The sequence below is a fragment of the Vigna unguiculata genome, chromosome 10 (genome assembly GCF_037176805.1).
Source record: "Vigna unguiculata cultivar grain cowpea cultivar isolate G323 ecotype 2 chromosome 10, ASM3717680v1, whole genome shotgun sequence".
Classification (NCBI taxonomy): domain Eukaryota; kingdom Viridiplantae; phylum Streptophyta; class Magnoliopsida; order Fabales; family Fabaceae; genus Vigna; species Vigna unguiculata.
This window is the reverse complement of record NC_140801.1, coordinates 13146921-13170270: the sequence shown is the minus strand read 5'-3', so window position 1 is coordinate 13170270 and position 23350 is coordinate 13146921. Positions and strand designations below refer to the sequence as shown.

Below are 23350 nucleotides of genomic sequence, written 5' to 3'. Positions count from 1 at the left end.
AAAATTAACCGTTATTTTTACAAACCTTTTATAAAATCGGCTATTTTTGTTTCTTCTTTTCTTTTTTATTTATCAAATGGTTATTCTTTCTTTTGTTTTGATATATTTCACTTTATTTTTAATCAGTTATCTTTGTTTCTTCTTTTCTTCTTTATCTATCAAATGATTATTTTTTCTTCTGTTCTGATATAGATTAACTTAAGAACGTTACAATATTATCACCTACTAATATAATATTATGCATATTTAAACAATCATACATATAGGCGCGATAACGCCTGTGTTTATGCTAGTAGATAAATAGATAGATTCAAAAGCATGGTATAATTTTATTTATTTCTTAGGTTTAATAATTTATTATTATTATTATTATTATTATTATTATTATTTTGTTTAACTATTTTTAATGATTTTTTTATATTTAAGAAAATTAATTTAACTGTTACCACATTATTACCCCATATTCATGGTTTGTACTATGTTATATTAATTATGCAGCAACCGAGGTTTTTCTACCGTGTAAAAAGAGTTACGTAAGTAAAATAAGTCATAATATTGTCAAACGTGTGAATTAGTTAACATGAAATTATTTTAATGTAATTAATAGTTTCAAGCATTAAATATACAATCATATTAAATATTATAAAAAAACACTTATATGTAAAAATATAAAATTTCAAAATACATTGAGTTATGTATATCTAATCTACTTGTTGGACTTTTATAGGTTAGATTTAAAAAATAACGATAAATAGTGGGTAATTTTAAAAGAGAAAATATAACTGTATAAGTCCATGCCTAAATGTGCAAAAGAAAAGGAAAAGGAAGCAAAAGCAAGAAACGCCATCATTACAAAGGAAATTTTCATGCAAAAGCACAACCTCATGACACTCCTTTTGGCCCACAACCTTATACATCATATATAAATCAAAGGCGTTTAGGTTTTTGTGAATAAAATAAAAATGTTGAGAATCATAGACTACTTTAATAACCAAACCCTAAATTTGGGCCCAACTTGTCTCCGCAGATCTTAGTTCACATTATGCCATCTTGCTCCATCCAATTATTTGTGACGAATTTTATAATCATAAAATTACTGAAAAATGCTTCTTCATATATTATCAATGATTATCTTTTATAAAAAAAAGTAGAAACTTTTATTGAATTTTTTTTAGTTATTTTTTTAAGTTTAATTATATATTTTATCTCTCAATTATTACTACTTTATGAATTTTATTATGTAAGTTTTTTTCTAGCATCTTGTTATCATCAATATTTTATGGATATATATTAAATGTGAAACAACAAAATTGACGTGTAATAGTTAGGTTTGATCACATTTTTTACAAAACAATGCTGTTTTATTACCAAAACATAAAGCTAAATGTGCCTTGAAAAATGCAATGGTAAAATATATAAAAAGAAAATTCATATGATAAAATGTATAAAAATTGAACTTAAAATAAAGTGTGAAAAATTGTATGTTCAAATTCGTGAAATGATAATAATTATGTGACAAAATGTGTTATATTAATTTTTTTTATTTATAATATTTGAATATCATTTATTTAGATGTATCAAAATTAATTACATTTTCTTTATAGATATTTAAGATGAGTTGAAACTTTTTAATTGATAAGAATGAGTAAAACAAATATATAAGTAGAATATCACATAAAATTATTATTGATTGAAAGTTGTGTTTATATTTCATACGAGTTTGTCCAAGATCTATTGATGTCGATTTTTTTTTATTGTGTGTGTTTATCCTCCAAACATCTCGTAATTTTAACAATTTTTTTAACCGTAGTATTATTACAAAATTAGTTCTCCTTTCAACATAGTTTGTTTATATACAAAACAACATAAAAAAATTGAACCCGAAGCACTAAATTAAGAAATATAAATTGATATTGTTGTAACAAAGAATGTTAAAGCGATTGCACAATTTGATCACATGAAAACAACAATTATAGTGTATAATGATACTGAGGAAGAAAAATGTGGCATATAGGTTTAACATAATAGACAATAAATCATCTTTTCCGGCGCGCTAATCACGCTTCGGTGTCCATATCTGACTTAATGCTCTCAATTAAATGAACTGTTTACAAATTGTTTTATTCATGTTCTTATCAAATTATTAGGTCCTAGAAAATTTCTTAAACCTCTATACGTGGTCCTAAAGGAGTTGCTTGAAGTGGCCACGATTGTGCATATTTTTTGTCTAGTTAACTTGCACGAGGTAATTCCATCATGAGATAAATGTCTAGTGATATATAGCTATGATAGTGCATAAATAGGATATATATGCAAGGCTACTATAGAATGAAGGATTCTTAATGGAGGATGTAGAGTTTAGCATGTTAGTAAAGCAAGGCAAAAAGGGAAAAGATGTACACGAAATGTATGGCATCCAGGTAAGAGAGAATTTAGAATACACTTGTTAAAAGTGTGTTTGAGTAAATTAATTTGATCTATTATGAGTATTACACAACTATACATTTATACATTTTAACTTGTATTCCAATAGAATTCCAAATAAGTTTATGATTCACCTTATATTCTCGTATAATTGTGAAATGTCTCATTTATTTTTATCTTTTTTTTCCATTTTATTCCTTCTTGCATATGTCTCTTCCTTCTTTTTCCTCCATCTTAACTGACGTTCATTTCTTCACCTTCATTGAAGTCCTTTCATCCACTTTCGTTGGTGTCGCTTTTTCTTCCTCTACCTCTACTCACGACCCTTTCTTCCTTCACCTCCTCTAAAACCCTTTCCTCCATTGGCCTTTTACTCCTTCCCCCACACACCCTCTTCACCTTTTTCTTCCTCAAAAAGATATTCTAGATTGTGCGACAATGCAAAATAAAAAATGCATTCTGGATTATGCAATTTGAAATGTGGTTTTTTTTTTTTTTTATTTTGAGTTCAAAATGTATAATCCAAAATGTATTTTTTATTTTATATTCTGGAATGTACAATTTGAAATACAAAACTTGTATTCTAGATTATACATTATGGAATGCAAGAATTATATTTGGGATTCTACATTCCAAAATGTATAATTCGAAATACAGTTTTTTGCATTCCAAACTATGCTTACAAGAACATCTCCAAATTGTGTATTATGAAACTCAAAATAAAAAGAGGGTGAAGTTGGAATTTTTAAGTGTATGGAGGTGTAGGAAGAAATTACTAAGGTGCATGAAGAAATTTTGGAGGTGTAAAAGCAAACTTCCTTAGCATGATTGAATTGGGTTAAAAAAATTACGATTTTTGACGTGGGTTGAAATTGAACTCAACTCATTAAGAATTTTGTTCGCCTAAGTTGAATCCATAGTCATTGAGACAAATTCACAAACCTATGATAAAAAAACAATTTTACAAAGTTTAATAACAATATAACATTATAAAAAATGGACAGAGAAAATATATAGAAAGTTCAAGGTTTTGTTATCCTCTTCAAGTTTCCTTCTCTCTCACTTCTTTTATTTCAAAATCAATACCTCTTAATCCACGGGGTTGTTTTCTCAACATTATTATTATTATTATTATCACCATATGAAATTAATTTAATTATTCATTATTTAATCTTTCATTGAATTAGTGAAAAAGAAAATTATAAATGAAGATTGTTACACTAGTGCAGGGAAGAGATTATGCCGCAGGTATTTTGGCTTTTTGGCTTCGGTTTTACACTCGAGGCATATACTGGCGAGGTAAAAAAAAGATATGTTTTATGCCTCAGTTATGAACCGAGGCATATGCGAGGGTTACTACCTCGGTTCTAGAAGGAACCGAGGCCTAATGTGCATCGCAAATTAAAAAAAAAAGTACTTTCTGATCCAATAACAACATCACATGTAGCCATGATCCTTGTACACACACCTACACCAACCATACTGTGCCACATCATCATCTTCAACCTTCTTCCAAATCAAAAACCCTGGCCACCATTCAAACCCTAAATGCCTCTAGTGTGTCGTCACCACCATCTTCGACCACCGCATCACACCGGAACAGCTTCACGACGCCTTCATTCATCTCGCTAGCGAAGCAGAACAACCTCTCTTCACCACTATATCTGAACGGAAAACGTCAAACATCCCACGACTAACCATTATGAGCCAAATCGTGACTTCGACACACACATCGATAGACATATGAAACCCACATGAGAGTTATATGATTTGGAAAAGGAGAAGCACATACCTACAAGCGGGATTGAATGACGACAATGGAGGCATCTTCGCAACCTCTGCGACAACAATAATGGAGGAGGCGCGCGCGATGGAGGAGGCCCGTTCAACGGCAGATCATTCCAATTCTTTTAAACAATTTATGGCTTCGTGTGACATTCTGCATCAAACTTCTTGTGCATATACATCTCAATAAAATGTGGTGGCTGAACGCAAAAATAGACATCCTATTGAAACAACTCGCACTCTTTTAATTCATGGTGAGGTTCCTCAATATTTTTTGGGTGATGTTGTTCTTATTGATTATTATCTTATTAATCGAATGCCTTCTTCGGTTTTAGATAATAAAATACCTCATTCTATTTTATTTCCTCATGAACCTCTTCATCCCTTACCTCTCAAGGTTTTTGGGTCTACATGTTTTGTGCACAATTTTAGTCATAGTCTTGATAAATTGTCTCCTCGATCACCCAAATGTGTCTTTTTAGGGTTTACGAGATCACAAAAAGGATACAAGTTTTTTTCTCCTCCCCTTAACCGTTATTTTGTTTCTGCAGATGTCACATTCAACGAGTCTTCCTTTTACTTTAACAGTCCTTGCATTCCACTGAGTCTCCATCTAATACAGTTAATATTCCCAGTATTGTCAATATTCCTGTCATTTGATGGAATTACTAGTTTATCTTTCCAAAACAACAAGCCATTTTTTGCATAATAATTGGAATCATGGAGATATCCATCAACACAATTATCATACAATTCATGCAAGGTGGTATCCTTTTAAGGGAATTCTTTAACCTCTTGAAGCCATAAACCTGTAGGAGTAGACCAAGCCATAGAAAAAAGGTCTAGATAAACAACATTAAAGAACAAACAAGATTGATTCCTGTGAGTTATACAAACATGAGCAAAGCTTCAAATTATGCTATATCACACAAGAATGTCAAAAAGATGGTTCAAATAAAAATTCTTTAAACTTTAAAGCGCAATATAAGTGAGAAGGGTTAGAAAAAAGAGCAATGCACAAGATTTTTATACTGGTTCACTCAAACCTGAGATACATCAAGTTGGTCAAGGCAACCTAAGCCTGACCTTTGCACTATTTCAAAAGATTTACAAAGTTTACAACACTACACTTTCCAAATATGCAAAAACACCATACAATGACTCTTGAATCTCACCAACACAACCAGCCACCTCTTGTAGACCTAAAAAACCACTAGGCACAACCTAAAAGCTTGAGAAAGACCAAACGTTAGTGATATGATAACCTTGCCTACCAAAACCACCTTTTCTAAGCTTCAAACACCAAGCAAAAGCTCCAAGAATGATCCAAGGTCAATCTTCAACAGCTACACATTGTATGATCATGAAAGAGAGAAAGTTTCACAGACTCCAGAAGGTTTTCGTTCTAAAAAATGGTTTCCTCAACTCTCTTTCGAAAAATACAACTTTTATAGTCAAATTTTTACGAAATTCAACAAGTTGATTTTCGCATCAATCAGTTGATTTCACTTAACTTAAGTGAAATTAGTCGATTATAAAATAAATCAACTGATTGAATATGTCCTAGTTAAGACTATTGTAGCAAACCTTTTAATCGGTTAAAAATCCATTCAATAGATTAAAAGACACCATTTAACCTGTTGAAAAACCTTTCAACAGATTAAAAGGCACAACTACGACCCTATACATCTAATTAATGCAAAATGGTCTACAACATGAATTACAATCTTCAAGCTTGTATCACCATGAATAATCCAAATAGAGAGCATGCACAGAAGGCTTGATCAACATGTGAAACATCAAATCTCCACATCTTCATCAATGTAAGCATGGTTCAACATGTTTTAAGGCAATGACTTCATGTACTTTCATCAAATCTTCAAGCACCAAATCATCCAGACTATTTGTGCCAACGTTCTCCGCCTGATTTGATGAAGCCAACCTCCATTGAATATTGCTTCCATTGGATCACCCTTTATTTGCTTGGACTCCATGAATTGATGAAGTCCCATCTAAGCATCATCTTCCAAATTGGATTGAACTTGTGAATTTGAAAAATGTTTCCAAAAGAAGTACATACAAGATAACAAGCACAAACATATGTAAATGCCCCCTATCAATAATATGGCTTCAATTCCATTAAATTCCAAATTTATTGATCCAATTTTAATGCTTCCAATTTTTCTCCCCCTTTGGATTCATCAAATAGAGATAAAGCATTAAGATCACAAAAAAAGGATAAAGTTTGATTGATAGTAGGACACAATAAATGGGTCAGGTGCGGGTATAATACTATTCGTACCCGCAGCGGGTACCCGTTATCCATAAAAAAATAAATTTAAATTTAAATTATTTTTTATTAAGTTAAATTTAATTAAAATTAAAATTTAATTTATATTTTATTAGATTAAATTAAATTTATATTTAATTAAATTTATATTTTATATTATATAATTTTTTAATTTTATTTAAATTTCATTTTAAAAATTTATGATTTTTTTTTAAATATTCATGGGTATCCACGGGTATCCATGAGTTTTAAAATACCTACAAGTATTTTTTAAATGGATACTCGACAAGTAAACGAATGGATAGCGAATGAATTTTTTTTTTGCGAGTCAAATTGCGAGTAGGCACTATCCATACCCGACTCGACCTGTTATCATCCCTACACCTTAAGTAGTGGGCCTGATGATCTAATTATGATAAACCCTAAAGACCCAATCAAAATTTTACCTAACATCACAAACCCTATATAAGACCAATAACTTACAACAAATGAATAATTATATAAAGCTTGTCAAATTATTTTATTTCTTACAAGTGTACAAAATTTCAAATGTGAAAATTACAAGTGAAAAAAAATCTAAGAAAGAAATAATATGAGTATTTAGGGAGTGATTTAATGTACAAATGATAAAAAAATATTTTAATTAAGCTTAATTACGAATTTGGTCTTAAATTGGAGAGGACAAAATTGGATCAATTTAAAAAATAAGGGGACTAAATTCAATTAAAATTATAAACAGAGGGACTAAATTAACAAAAACAATTGTTATACTGACACGTGGCACAACTATGACATGACACGTGGTACTTTTATTATGATAAAAAATCAAAAAAATTAAACATTCATGAATTGACATGTGGAAGGATCATAGCCTAACACATGGCAGTTTATGTTTTTTATCTAAAAAAATAATAAAAAAAAAATAAAATAGAAAATTCCACAATGACACGTGGTATGTACGGTCACAGTGTTAACATTTATTTAATGAAAATGACTAAATTGAATCTTTTTAAAAAATTGGAGAACTTAATTGAATCTAAAAATAATAAGAGGACTAAAATGAGCGAAACCAACAAATTAGATGACTAAATCACCAATTATGCCTATTTGATAAAGTGGAAAGCGGAAGATTTTTTAATGAAATAATAACTTAAGCTCTTTCAAATGTTAAGAGTGGAAGCAATGACTTGTGTGCAACATCATGAAGAAAACGTATTTTCATATATCAAAAGTAGATAAAAGGGCAAGTTTCAAATTTTCTATCCTTTGCCCAATGGACGAAACTATTTTGACCTTTGTGTTTTCTCTTTAACTTTAGGTAAAAGACACTCCATTTTTTGAGGGAAGATTTCCCAAATTTATTATAGATTTAAAATATAATTAAGCCATACATAATAAAGGTTGTTATATATTTCGCCAATACATTGTTATAAGTCAAAGAAGATTTAGCATTCTCTCAATTTAGAGCAAAGAATTTATTCCATTTTTTTATTTAAATTTTAAAATTCATTATTTTTTTTTTCATTTCAAGAACTTTCTAATTTGATTCAATCAATCAAGATCATTAATCATCCTACATATTTTGAATTTCCTTTCACAAAAGTGAATTATAGGAATTTCTATATGGATGTAAAAAAACATTAGCTTGAATAATACGAGAGAAAACTTATCCATTTTTAGCTTTTGTGTTTATTCCTTTCGCTTCATCTTCACTTTGGTTTGATTCGTTATTAACCCTACACATTCTTTTGTTATTAAGGGATTCAATTTGACACTAAGTTCACAAAAACTTTATTTTTTAAGTATAATATCAATTAGCATAAAAATGATTGTATACCGTATAACCCACCAAGAGAACATAAGCGTAAACCAAGTATTTAAGGACTACTTAAGTATTTAAGTCAAAAGGAGTAATCTAAATATTAAGTATTTAGGAGAGTAAAAAACATAAGGACTACTTAAGTATTTAAGTCATCAAGAGTGACCTAAATATTAAGTACTTATTTCATTTATAAGGGATTGTAATAATTAACATATTCAATTAATAAGAATATTAATATATATATATATATATATATATATATATATATATATATATTTATTTATTAAAAATTAAATAATTCAATATCTGATATAAATGAATATCAACATTATTATACATTAAAATTATTGTTATTAAAATTTAATTATCTAGACAGATGTGATCAAAACAATATCTAGCTGTCATGATATTGAGTATGATCGATTCATTTTCAATTTTTCATTTATTTCTTTTTCGTAATGTTCATTTTTGTGTTATTTGCACCTCACTTTAAACAAGTATTTTTATTGTTCTCCGACTCAAAATGACACTTAATTCAAAACATATTTTAAATTATAAGCTCAATTAGTAAACGAGATTTTCTTAGTGTATTGTTAGCAAAACAAAAAATCATTCACCCACCTGTGAAAAACCAAATAGGGAAAAGAGACGTAGCACTTATGTGAGAAGGACCCTTCTTTCTTCTGCTTTGTTGTGACAAAAGAATCACGCAGCAACACTTGTGCACAGCGGAAAAAAAAACTTAGTTCTCCCCATTCAAGATTCTCCCATTTTCCGTAGATTTAGGGTTCATTGTCAAAAATTTTGGAAGATTTAGAGATTTTGGGAGAGTGGGAGCTAGGTTTCAAGACATTTGTGGAGACAATAGGTTTGAATAGAAATTTTATGAAATTTGGAACGTTCAATAGATTTTGGCAGAAGAATATTAATTTTTTTTGTTTTTAATTTATTTTTTTAGGTTTATTTTATCCATGGATTAATTAGTCTTATCCATGGATTTTATTTCCCATTATCCCTATTCTCGTAGATAACTTTATTATGGGTCAAGCTTTCCTATTTTTTTATTTTTTTATTAATATTATTAAAATCAGTGGGAAATTCCGTATGTAATAGCTATTTACAGACTAACTTTTTTCTGTAGATAATTATCCGTGGGTAATTCAGCTTATTCTTGTAGTGTATATATATATATATATATATATATATATATATATATATATATATATATATATATATATATATATATATATCAAACAATGCATCAACCAAACACTAAAACTCAAATAAAACCATCATAAACTAAGCGGTGGGTTAAAAGTAAACCAAAAATAATACACGTAGTAATAATTTTGAAATGATATTTATATATTAAACCTATTTTAAAATTAAATATGAAAAAACATAAATTTAGCAATGATGCATTAAGATAGTTAATTTCTTGAAAGAATGTATAATTTATTAAAAATGTATTACCAATTAATATAAGTGCAGAAGATTTAACATAAGTTTTTAAATTCCCCTTTAAAAAAGTGAATTGTAGGGATCTCTACATGGATGGAAAAAAACTAGCTTGCATAATACGAGAGAAAACTTAATCATTTTCAACTTTTGTGCTTATTCCTTTCACTTCATCTTCACTTTGGTTTGATTCGCGATTAACTCCGCACATTCTTTTATTATTAAGGGATTCAATTTGACACTTGGTTAACAAAAACTTTATTTTTTATGTATAATATCAATTAGCATAAAAATGATTGTATACCATATAACCCACCAAGAGAACATGATCGTAAACCAAGTAATGGAGTAAAAGTAACACAACATTAATACACATAATGATGATCTAGAATTGGTATTGATGTATTACAATTATACTACAAATTGTATAAGTCATTATAGAAAGATAAATAACTACTTCACATCAAATTTCCTTCAAATACTTATTTGGTCTGCCAAGTAAATGTAAAAATGCCCCATAGCTCCGGTACGAAACTTGTTTTCATATACGGATTCTAGTGTTAGAATTTCACCATCTTCGATCTTGATAGAACCGGGTTTAGGATAACAAACTGACATTCCAACTAGGTAACCCTTTTCATTTCCTGCTTCTTTTCCAGTTCCGTATTTTGGATTTGAAGTGCATAAAACCCTTCCATCCTAAGTTAAGCATAATCGTAAATATAGAGATGATTCAATAAACTTGTTAATTTCTTATAGAAATATAGAAACAAGAACAAAATGCATTCCTAATGAACATATGAATTACACCAAATTTAATGTAAGTTTAACTACATGATACAACTTATATGGGAACAACAAATATCAATATTACCTGTCCATATAGAGTAACATTAACAACACCGGTGTGCATATGAGCAGTGCCATATACAAGATAACCACCTTTTGTCATTGGTATGTTTGCTTTCTTAATATGAGGGATGTCATTGTAATGATTTCTCGGGATCGTATACTCTGCCTATAACAAATTGAGAAATTAATTTTACTCACATACCGACAAAAAAAGTAATTAATAGCCTAATACTTTTGTTTGGAAAATAGATGAGTTTCAAAAGTTTGCTTATGATTTGTAAAGTATTGTATGTATTGAATAAGTCATCTACCTGACAATCATGAATTGGTGTAGAACCGTTTGATCTTACACGATCAGTTGAATCAAGTATGTAGAACTTAAGAGGCACTTGGTTTTCATCCCAATCAACCCACTTTATTTTGTATCTTAGGGAAAGCTTTCTCGTTGGGCCACGAAAACCATTTCTTAATTTGCATTGTACGTTATCTTGACAACAAAAGAGTCCTCCTTTATAATTTCTAGGCAACAATTGACCATTAATGCCCGTTGTGACATTGTAAAAGTCCTTTGGGAGATTCATAAGCTTACACCTGCACTCTGTACAACCTTTTCTATCTTGTGTTCCACGTGTATCAATAACCATGATGCTAAACAACCATTTTTCTTTAAACCCATGCTTTATTTTCGTAGGATTACCTAATTCAATTGCAAAAGGATCTGGAAGATTTGAAGATGTTCCCCGTGATTCTGCTCCCAAGCCCCAATAATGTGGAAGTAAAAAACCTTGGCATGCACCATCATTTCTTTCAAATTCGATACCATTGCGAAGGTCATGAGATTGTTTAATGTACTGTGACATGGTAATGTTTTCAATATATTTTACAGCAAACCAATGGTGAAGGTAAGTTTCATACAACGGTACTGAATTACCATCTTCATCAACTACTTCAACATCAAAACTTTTGACCCCAATGTGACCCCTTGGAAAGTCAATATCTAATAATGTTTTCACCACAATTTTTCCTGGTCCCACTTCAAAATTTTCAGACAAAAAAGTAGCTGACTTTATATGATTTTCATCAGGCTCTAAAACAATTGAGTGAGTTTTGTCAAATAGCAACATCATTATTGAAAATAAAATTATTGCTCCTCTAGAGATAGTCCTCACATGAACCTACACAAAAATTGTTACCATTAGCCATGAAAATATCTGTATAAGGTCATTCATTTGATATTCTTGTGGATGTTTCAAAGTGCAGTGAAAATGTGTCAAGTGGATAAGAATGAAAAGAAAAGGAAAACTAATAGAACATTGACAATAAAATGTTCATACCATATAAGAAAGAGATATTGTGTTGATCATGGTGATGATTTGTTCTTAGATGAAGACGTATGATAGTTGAAATTTTAAAGCAGGTAAATTTATGAGTATATGAAATTAATTACTAGTTTATATAGGGTGAATCACTAAATGATGATATATTTGGCATAACTAAATTTTAAATTGATGTTGGTTGTCTCTTTTTAGTTCGGTTTATAAGGTGTTTGGTAATGTATTTAAACCTAAATTAACTTGTATTCACATAATTTTACAGATCTACAAAACTATTTGGGAACTTTTCAACGATTTGTAGATGTAAACACAACTTGATTAATGATTTGTTTGGGTAAACTTGACATGATTTCACTTTTGTAGTTTGTTTTCTTAAATATCAACATTCTAATATTATATGACAGTATGTTTTGGGCTAAATTATGCTTAAAAGATGAAAAAAAAATATCAATCATATAAATTTAACAAAAGGAAGTTTATTCAAATAAATAGGTTATAAAGGGAAAAGAAATATTATTTTAATAACATTAATTATTGGCACTTAAGACATAACATATATAAAATTAATTGTAGATAGAGATAATTATAATATAAAATGTTGATTAAGTATGCATGTTTTATCACTATTCATAGTAATTTAGTAAGAAACAAAATATATCTCTATATGATTTAAATACATTCTAAATACCTCCAAATTTATATAAGTTAATTATATTTTAAGGTTGTACTTTTGAAGTTGATTTGTTGTGGCCTTGAATGTTAAAATACTAGAAACAAAAATGTTTATAGCGTAGCTATAACAAACAAATTAACTTAGCTTTTTTAATCACAATAAACAATGAATTAAACGCACAACAATGGAAGGTTGTGGACTTTTTTAATGTGCAAGTGCTACGATTGTGATATCATTTGTATCAAATGCTGAATAATTAACTTCTAAATAATTCAATAAAAGAAAGATTATAAGACATTTATCATCTTAAAAACACATATGTATGTTGCTCAATGTAATGTGACTCAGTAAAAATGGAAAACATATGTATAAACTAAAACGAAAATCTGTGAATGTACGTAAACCAATTTATTTCAATGGTTTTATTTTTATAAAAGACAAATATACACAAAAATAAAAATCATTGGCATCTACTTATTAAGAAAAAGGGGTTAATCAAAGAGAAATTCTCATCTTCATTAAAGAGGGACCATAAACTTTTGTAAATCAATCATATAAAAACTACATTGACTCTAAAAGAAATCACTCCTTTTCTGGTCCAAAAGGTTATGGAAAAGGAAAAAAGAAACATGATTCTTTATTTCTTGAATTTATACTATTTTGATGGTTTTGACTTTTGTTTCGGGTATAGGGTTGAACGTCCACTTAAAACAATTTCCTGGTCTTTTGACTCTGGTGTTATCCTCTTCGTGCCAGGGTAATCTATTTGCCAACTAATGAGGGGTTACTTCTTAAAGGTGCTCCAATGCTAATCTAAGCTCAGGTTCAATCGGTTTAAACAATTAACGTTATATTAAAAGTTTAATGAATGTCTGAACAACTACACATTTGACGTGTATTTCTAGTTTTCTCCATAGGCTTTTTATTAGGTATGAACTAATTACGACCCAATTTCCTTTAAACATTCTTAACGACATGTTTATGTTAATTAGATGTTTAGCTGATTTTAATAATGACTTTCCACATTTGAGCGGTTGGTTATACTCTATTCAGCACGGTTTGTACCGTTGGTACATACAATACAACTTTATTATTCTCTTCAGACACTTCCTAGTATTTAGGAGAGATAAATTTATATTCTTAATTGAATCTTATCTTGAATCATATGATCAAGTGCCTATTTAATTTAACACTTATCTTGAAACATCTTTTAATGGCATGGCCTCTTCCGTTAAATCATAAGTTCTTCATCCTCATATTATCTTTTCTGCCTTTCAAACTTTGAATGGAATGTTATTTCCTTTTCAAATTTATGATATTCTCTAACCATGTACACACGCATAATATATACATACATACATATATACATATATATATATATATATACATATATATGTATATATATACATATACATATATATGTATATATGTATATATATATATATATATATATATACATATATATGTATATATATATATATATGTATATATATTGATGTTCTTTCATCTTTTAGGAAATCTTTCACTTTGATATAATTAAATAGATTTAACTTGTGTCCAATTGCATGCTTCTAAGAATTTATATCTTATCTTTTCTCACTAGTGCAGTTTTGGCCTTTTAACTCGCGTTACAGGCCTCGGTTGTCGCTCAACCGAAGCATAAAATGGCGCGGTGGCAATTTTGTAATTTTTTTCAACTTTTATGCCTCGGTTCATTAAAAAACCGGTGCCAAAAGGTCTAATATGCCTCGGCTTTGAAGACTCGAAGCCTAAAAGTTGGCTAATATTTCAAAAATGCCATTATAGCAGTGACATTTGGCCTCGGTTGGAATTGAACCGCTGCCAAAAACTGTTTTTTGCCTCGGTTAAAATTGAACCGAGGCCAAAAACTGATTTTCTGCCTCGGGTGGAATTGAACCGCTGCCAAAAACCGGTTTTCTGCCTCGGTTAAAAATTGAACCGAGGCCAAAAGGTTCATTAGGGTTCAAAAATCGCGAATCACTTTTTTCCTCTTCTTCCTCGCGTGCGCGTTCTCTCTCTCAGCCACCCACCTCCACTGCTGCTGTTGCACTCCGACCACTCACAACTACTAGACGTTTGGCTCATTCGTGTTCTGGCTTGGCGAAGTGCGATTTGGGGCTCGCGAAGTGGGCATCAGTTCGTTGTGTTACAGGTGCGTGGTAGATTGGTGTTGTGCGTGGATGGAGATCTGTCGTTGATGATTGCGAAGGAGGTGGTTTCGCGATTTGGAGGAGGAGACGCGATTTAAGGTTTGTGATTTGCTGCAGATGGTTGATTTTTGTTTGCATTTATGCAAGTGTGATGTTCACATTTTTGTGTATGAAGAACATGGAGGTTCCATGGTGGTTGCACGATTCAAAAATTGCTCTTACGATGAAGGAGAAGACTGCAGTTGCTACAGATCTTTCGTTTTGAGTTTCAGATCTGGCGGTGGTTGACGGAGTTGTGGTGTAACCATGGTGACTACCTAGGGTTTCTGATGGAGAAGATGGGCAGAGAAGCACATATGGCCTCGGTTCTCAACAGAACCGAGGCAAAATATGAAGCTTCTGCTTCGGTTGAGACCCGAGGCAAAATGCTAACCTTTTTGGCCTCGTTCTAATATGCCTCGGTTCTAGAACCGAGGCAAAATGACAAAAATAACCGCTGCCAAAAGCCCTTCCTGCACTAGTGTCTATATATCCTTGTTCTCTTATTTTTGTATTCTTGCTCTTATTCCATTCTCTCATGCAAACTTTCACACTTAATCATATGAATTAAATTTTTGTTTAGTGGTGGGTATCATTGAGATGCATGTTGTTAATTTTATACTTTTAAAATAAAAGAATATTTAGGTTTCAATACTAAATCAAGCTAAAACATATTTAGACACTAATCAAGAAAACTCTGGCTAAAAAAACACCGTCAGCCCTAACCTTAACATCCAATAACAAAAAATAATTTGACCACACACCTTTGAAATCCACCCATCATATCACAATTAACACAACAAAACATTGCTTGAAAAATACTAAGTGTTCTTCCATCTCCTACATGTTAGGAACAAGGCAATAAAGGAAAGAATAAAGGAGATAAAAATAGACACAAAGAATTTAACGTGGTTCGGCGTACAATGTGTATGCCTACGTCCAGACTACACTAGGAAGTATTTGTATTTTTGGTGTATCTTAAAGCTTTACATAGAGTCTCTTATATAGTAAAATAGAGAACCACATCTCACTATTCTAAGCGATGTGGGACTAAATCAAGCACCATAATACTAACAATTCTCCCACTTGGGGTTTGATTTACATTACCACCTAGTGTAGTGCCTTCATCATCAATTTTCTCGAAGGCCAGTTGAGGCAATGCAAAGCCTCAACTTAGTTGTTGTGACAGTCTTGGTCAACATATCAGCTGGATTCTCTGCACCTGGAATCTTCAACAAAATCAAATCTCCATCATTTATCAAGTTTCTGATAAAATGATACTTCAATTCAATGTGTTTGCATCTGGAGTGAAGAATTGGATTTTTAGCAAGACAAATGGCACTTTGACTGTCACTGAACAATGAAGGTTCATCTTGCCCTTTTCCTAATTCTTTTAGAAGATTCTTCAACCATATCATCTCTTTTGTTGTTTCTAAGATAGCTATTTATTCAGCTTCAGTGGTTGAAAGGGAGACTCTTCCTTGAAGTTTGGACTTCCAACTAATAGTTGTGCCACCCAACGTAAAAATATAACATGTTGTGCTCTTTCTACCATCCAAATCACCTCCCAAATCTGCATCAGAAAACTCCTGTAAAGTGAGATTACTTCTTTTAAAGGACAAATGCATCTTTGAAGTGCCCTTCAAATATCTCAATATCCACTTCACGCCTTCCCAATGCTCCTTTCCGGGATTGGATAGAAACCTGCTCACAACTCCCACTGCATGTGCTATATCAGGTCTGGTGCAAACCATAGCATACATCAAGCTCCCTACTGCAGATGCATATGGCACTTTAGACATGTGATTTTCTTCTTCCTCTGTTTGAGAAGATTGCCTTTTTGAGAACTTTAAGTGAGTTCCCAAAGGTGTATTCCTGGTTTTAGCATTTCCAACATTGAACCTGCTAAGCAATTTTTCTATATATTTTTCCTGAGATAAGTTTAGAATACCTTTAGATCTATCCCTGGAAATTCTCATACCAAGAATTTGCTTGGCTGGACCAAGATCCTTCATTTCAAAATTTTCTGACAATTTTTTCTTCAACCTCTCAATTTCTGTCATATTAGCACCAACAATCAACATGTCATCAACATACAAGGCAAGAATGATATAACTATCAACATATTTCTTCACGTAACAACAATGATCTTCTTCACATCATGTGAAATCCTGAGTTTCTCATAAACTCATTAAACTTCTTATACCATTGTCGCGGTGCTTGTTTCAACCCATACAAACTTTTATGAAGCTTGCATACAAGATTCTCTTTGCCTTGTACTTCAAAACCTTTTGGTTGTGCCATAAAGATTTCTTCCTCAAGATCTCCATGTAGGAATGCAGTTTTCACATCTAACTGCTCTATATGAAGATTTTTTGCAGCTACTATACTCAAGATAACTCTGATGGTAGTCATCTTGACAACAAGAGAGAAAATTTCTGTGAAGTCAATTCCTTGTCTCTGTTGGAACCCTTTCACTACGAGTTTGGCCTTATATCGTTTGCTGCCATCTGGTTCTTCTTTTAACCGATAGACCCACCTGTTTTGCAAAACCTTCTTTCCTTCTGGAAGCTTGGTTAAAGACCATGTCTTATTCTTCTGAAGACACTTTATCTCATCTTCCATTGCTAGCTCCCACTTAATAGATTCACCTCCCTGCATAGCCTCAGCAAAATGCTTTGGCTCACCAGCATCAGTCAACAACAAGTAATGCAATGAAGGGGAGTACCTTTGTGGTGGTACAATTGTTCTGCTAGACCTTCTAGTCGGTAATTCAGGAGTAAATGACTCTACTATCTGTTCAGGTTCTGACCCAAACTCTGACTCGGGCTCTGACTCAGACTCTACTTTTGTATTCTACCTTCTGTTGGCTACATCACTTTCTGAAATTTCTTCTAATGATACCTGCTTTAGCTTTTTATTTGCATTTGCAAATTCTGCAGTCCTGTCCTTATAGAACATGTTTTCATTAAAAGTAACATTTCTACTTCTGATAATTTTCTTGTTTTGGTCATCCCAAAACCTGTAGCCATACATGTCAGATCCATAGCCAATGAAATAACATCGCTTTGCCTTAGGGTCCAATTTATCTCTACTATTAGAGTTCAAAAAAATATATGAAGTACAACCAAAAACTTTCAAATGTGAAAGGTTTACCTCATTTCTAGACCATACTTCTTCAGGTAACTGATAGCCTTAAGGTTTTGGGTTGAGAGTGGTGTCAGTGTCTTATGTGGTTAGACTCAGATCTCATTGGTGTTGTTCTCCCCAGTGAAACCCCCTCCTTAAAAACCTGACAAGTGGTATCAGAGCCGATGGTTAAAACCGGCTCAGACGAGTGCAGTATGGTCCTAGTATCGAAAGTCTTCCTGGCAAAGGTTCTAGGTAAGGGTTCCAGGTAAAACGTGTCCCGTTAAGAATAACGACGGTACAGAAAAGGGCAGAAAAGGAGTACTCGTGGTTGGGCAGCTTCCGCTGGAGGGGGAGTGTACCAATGTGGTTGAAGCGACTTGTAACATTCAAAAAAATAAAAATAAAATATATATATAATAATAATATAAATAAATAATATAAAAGATATATATATATATATATATATATATATATATATATATTTGAATATTTTATGAAATTATAATTATCTTTTTCACATAATTGAAGAATTATTGAGGACAAATTTAAAATATAAGATAATTAGATTTTTTTAAAAATCACTTATATATGAAATATATATTCAAATTAAACTATCAGACTTTATAATTGGAATTAATAATAAATGATTACAGTATAAGGTAATTCTGTTAAAGAAAAAAAAATTATATATATATAGAGAATAAAAGAATGATAAGTAGATAACGTAAAAGCTATTGAAAAAAATAATAATAATAAAATATGAAAGGATAACATGACAATAAATGCCACTTTATCATGTTACTGTGAGGAAAAAAAAGATCTGCGAACGAGTAATTGAATTGGAACGTAAAAACCAAAACCAAAGGAAATGAGGTTAAGGTTGAACTAATGTAATCATTACAAATAGGAGTATAAATAGAATGAATAGGAAGAAAGGAGAGATATTGAGAACCAAAGAAGAAAAAAAAGAGAGGAACAGAAGAAGAAGCCCTGCGTGTGAGAAGGAAGAAAGAGGAAAAAGAAAAAAGAGAAAAAATTAATTTATCATCAAAGTCTTAGTACAACCTTGGTATAATTTTCACGATAAATAAGGTAAGGGGAGGAGACATCCATCACTTTATCTTTTTACTTTGATTTTTTTTTATCTATTTGTAATTATTTTATCTCGATATTTACCCTAAGTGAGGTGTCCCTAACCTCATTCTAAATTATATTTAGTTCCCAATCCTATTTATTTATTTATTTATTTATATTCATCTCCAGTTATGCACTGATCCTATTTATTCAATTTATATTTACTTTCATTTACTTATTTATATTTATCTCTAGTTACGTATTGACCCTTTTTATTCATTTATATCTATTTTAATTATTCATTGATCCTATCTATTTATTTATATAATTATATATTTAATATTGAAATAAAATTTATGATAAATAAAGATTTGATTATTGTAGTTGGAGGTATGACCTTGGGGATTTAAACGAGTTAGTATTACTCAAGATGATATGTTCTTGAGTTACTTTGTTGGCCATGAGCTCATTTATCCTGACTAGTCACTGCAAAATTAATCAATATCTTTATAAAAGTATAATAAAAATTCAGTTTCATGGTTTTGGGAGAATTTTTATTCCATTTTATTTTATTATGATATGTTTTTTTTTGTAGATATTTGTCTCACTTCCCTATTTCTTTTGATTGTGTGCGAAAAACAAAATTTTATAACATTATCATAGATGGCTGCTCCGAACACGCCTGATCCCTTCTTCGCCGACATTGTGGCTATTTTTCTGGGAAATGCATGGCAAACCAATGTAGTGAATAATTCTGTAACATTTCAGGGAACGGGAAACTCTACCATTACCTTTCTCTCTGCTCCGAATGCACCGATTGTCATCGAAGGACAAATCGGAGTTACCTTTTATTTACCCCCAACAGTCCAAATGAATCCTATCCATAACCTTTTCCCTCCACCTGTTTGATAAACCGCATATGAAGGGGGGAAACTGTAAATAAATAACCCTTCTTCCTCTTCTAGTGTAGGAAATATAAAATGTACTAAACAATGTGGATATAGGAAGTATATAGTATTGTAAATATACATATAAATGTGAATATTTTAAATATAATTATATATTAGTGTATAAATTTTTGCCTCTAAATTTTTGTAAGTATACTGTAATAAATAAATAAATAGAATTTTTTTTCGTCACATTAGATGGTATCAGAGCGACGTTTCATGCGAGATCTGTGAAATGTGCTCATTATATATATATATATATTTGTTTTTTTTTTCTTTCTAACTTATACAATTCCAGATAGCAAACATTAGAAGAAACAATGAATTAACTGAAGCAATGCAAGCTATCTGAGACATGGCTGCTGCTCTAATGAGGAATCAAAGACCTGAAGGAAACCCTGAATCACAAGGATTAGCTGAATTTAGGAGAAACAAACCCCCACAATTCTCTAGAGGATATGATCCTGAAAAGGCTGAATTATGGATTAAAGAAATGGAGAAAATATTTCGAGTTATGAACTGCGCTGACAACCAAAAGGTGAATTATGCTGTATTTATGTTAATAGGAGAAGCCGAATATTGGTGGGATGGTACTAGGAGATTACTTGAAGGAGGAAGAATAATTATTACCTGGGATGTATTTAGAACAAGGTTTTTAGAAAAATATTTCCCTAATGATGTGAGGAGAGCAAAAGAAATAGAGTTTATGTAGTTGAAGCAAGGAAGTATGACTGTAGCCTGTAGGGGAATATGCTTCTAAGTTTGAAGAATTAGGAAAATACTCTACTTTCTTTTATCACCTAGAGGAAAGGATGAAATGTATAAAATTTGAAAATGGACTTAGAGATGAATTGGGAAAAGCAGTAGGGATACTAGAAATTGCTGATTTTCCTATGCTTATTCACAAGTGTAGATTTTTGGAAGATTTTGAGAACAACCAAAATATCAAACCAAAGTATTTTGGACCCTAGACAAATAAAAATAAACGCAATGAGGGAAAACCTTACAATCGTCCACAATGGAGGACCCAATCCAACCAATCTTCATCACGAAATTCTAGTAGACCTGTATATGATCATATCAGATGCTTTAAATGCGGACAAGGTCATCATGCTAAAGATTGTCACCTTAAAGGACCTGTCTGTTTCAAGTGTGGGAAACCTGGTCACATATTCTCTGAGTGTGGACAACAGAAGCCACATTTCAATCCAACTGCAACCAAGACAAGACCTACCACAACAAGAAGAGTGTACACCATGACTGGAGCTGAAGCTGCTAAAAACCATGATCTAATTCAAGGTATGTGTTTTATTAAAGGAAAAACTTTAAATGTACTGTATGACTCAGGTGCAACTCACTCATTCATTTCCAATCATTGTGTTCAACATCTTAATATGTCGACCTCTTTTCTAAAAACTAGTTTGGTTGTTTCAACTCCCACAAATGACTCAGTAATAACGAATAGAGTTTTTTTAGACTGTCCACTGTTCATTGAGAATACAAAATTCCTTGTAAATTTAATATGTCTACCTTTATCTCAATTAGATGTAATCTTAGGTATGGACTGGTTATCTTCCAATCAAGTCCTTTTGAATTGTGCTAAGAAATCAGTGATATTTCCAAACTCTGAGAATCTTCTAAAATCACCTACCAATTCAAAAAGTGAGCCTTTAAGGAATGAAATTCAAGGGTACTTGTTATTATCTTCTATGGAAATAAAAGAGGAAGTTGAGTTGAAAAATATAGCAGTTGTTCAAAATTTTCCTGAAGTCTTTCCCAATGATATTCCTGGTTTACCACCTAACAGAGAAATTGAATTTTCCATAGATCTGATGCCTGGAGTTGGACCAATCTCTATGGCACCATATAGGATGTCACCCTCTGAATTAGCAGAATTGAAGAAACAATTAGAAGAGTTACTTGAAAAACAGTTCATTCGTCCTAGTGTGTCACCTTGGGGAGCCCCTGTTTTGTTAGTTAAAAAGAAAGATGGAAGTTTTAGGTTGTGCGTAGATTACCGTCAATTAAATAAATTCACCATAAAGAATAAATACCCTCTTCCTAGAATAGATGACTTGATGGACCAATTGAGAGGAGCCTCTGTATTTTCTAAAATAGATTTAAGGTCCGGATATCATCAGATTAGAGTAAAAGCAGAAGACATACAAAAAACTGCTTTCAGAACTAGGTATGGTCATTATGAATATCAAGTGATGCCTTTTGGTGTGACCAATGCTCCTGCAATATTCATGGATTACATGAATAGGATCTTTCATCCATTTTTAGATCAATTTGTGGTTATTTTTATAGATGACATTCTTATTTACTCTAAGACTCTTGAGGAACATGAGGAACACCTTCGGATTGTCTTGCAAATCTTGAAAGAAAAGAAATTGTATGCTAAATTGTCTAAGTGTGAATTCTGGTTAGAGGAAGTAAAATTCTTAGGACATGTGATTTCCAATAACGGAGTGTTAGTGGATCCGACCAAAGTAGAAGCAGTTTTACAATGGGAACCACCAAAAACAGTGACTGAGATTCGCAGTTTTCTCGATTTGGCAGGATATTATAGGAGATTCATTGAGGGATTTTCTAAAATAGCTTTGCCTTTAACCCAACTCACCAAAAAGGGCCAAGCTTTTGTGTGGACAGAAAAATGTGAAAATAGTTTTCAAGAACTCAAGAAAAGATTAACCACTTCTCCTGTTTTAGCATTACTTGATCCTACTGGACACTTTGTTATATTGTGTGATGCTTCCAAAATGGGATTAGGTTGTGTTCTTATGCAAGATAGAAGGGTAGTGGCATATAGTTCCAGGCAACTGAGAACACATGAGAAAAATTACCCAACCCATGATCTAGAACTAGCTGCCATTGTTTTTGCACTTAAGATATGAAGACATTATGTTTATGGTGGAAAGTTTGAAGTTTTTAGTGATCATAAGAGTCTCAAATACTTGTTTGACAAAAAAGAATTAAATATGAGACAAAGAAGATGGATGGAATTTCTGAAAGATTATGATTTTGAATTACAGTACCACCCAGGTAAGGCAAATGTAGTGGCAGATGTGTTAAGCAGAATATCTTTACATATGTCTCTTCACTAATGATTCATGAAATGAATTTGTTAGAAAAATTTAGAGACATGAATTTGTCGGTCACCCTAAGCCATGATAAAATGCAATTAAACTCCATTCAGATCATTAACAATTTACAAAAGCAAATCCATGAGGCACAAGAAAGTGATGAGTTAATTAATAAGAAAAAGAAATTGATAGGTCAAAGGGGTGGGGAGAATTTTGGCATAGATAAAACCGGAACTTTAAGATTTAAGGACAGGATGTGTGTA

The 23350-nt window shown here is 31.5% G+C and overlaps 1 protein-coding gene and 1 pseudogene across 1 annotated transcript; one reads left to right on the top strand and one right to left on the bottom strand.

The window, feature by feature from the left end:
* Positions 1-10211: 10211 nt before the first annotated feature.
* Positions 10212-11995, bottom strand: LOC114165265 (uncharacterized). The gene is made up of 4 exons (XM_028049923.2): positions 11966-11995; positions 10943-11806; positions 10654-10797; positions 10212-10478 (listed from the first exon to the last, which is right to left on the bottom strand). The coding sequence occupies exons 1-4, from the start codon at positions 11993-11995 to the stop codon at positions 10254-10256; spliced, it is 1263 nt and encodes a 420-aa protein (XP_027905724.1). The 3' UTR covers positions 10212-10253.
* Positions 11996-19717: 7722 nt separating this feature from the next.
* Positions 19718-22152, top strand: LOC146882168 (uncharacterized; annotated as a pseudogene).
* Positions 22153-23350: the final 1198 nt, after the last annotated feature.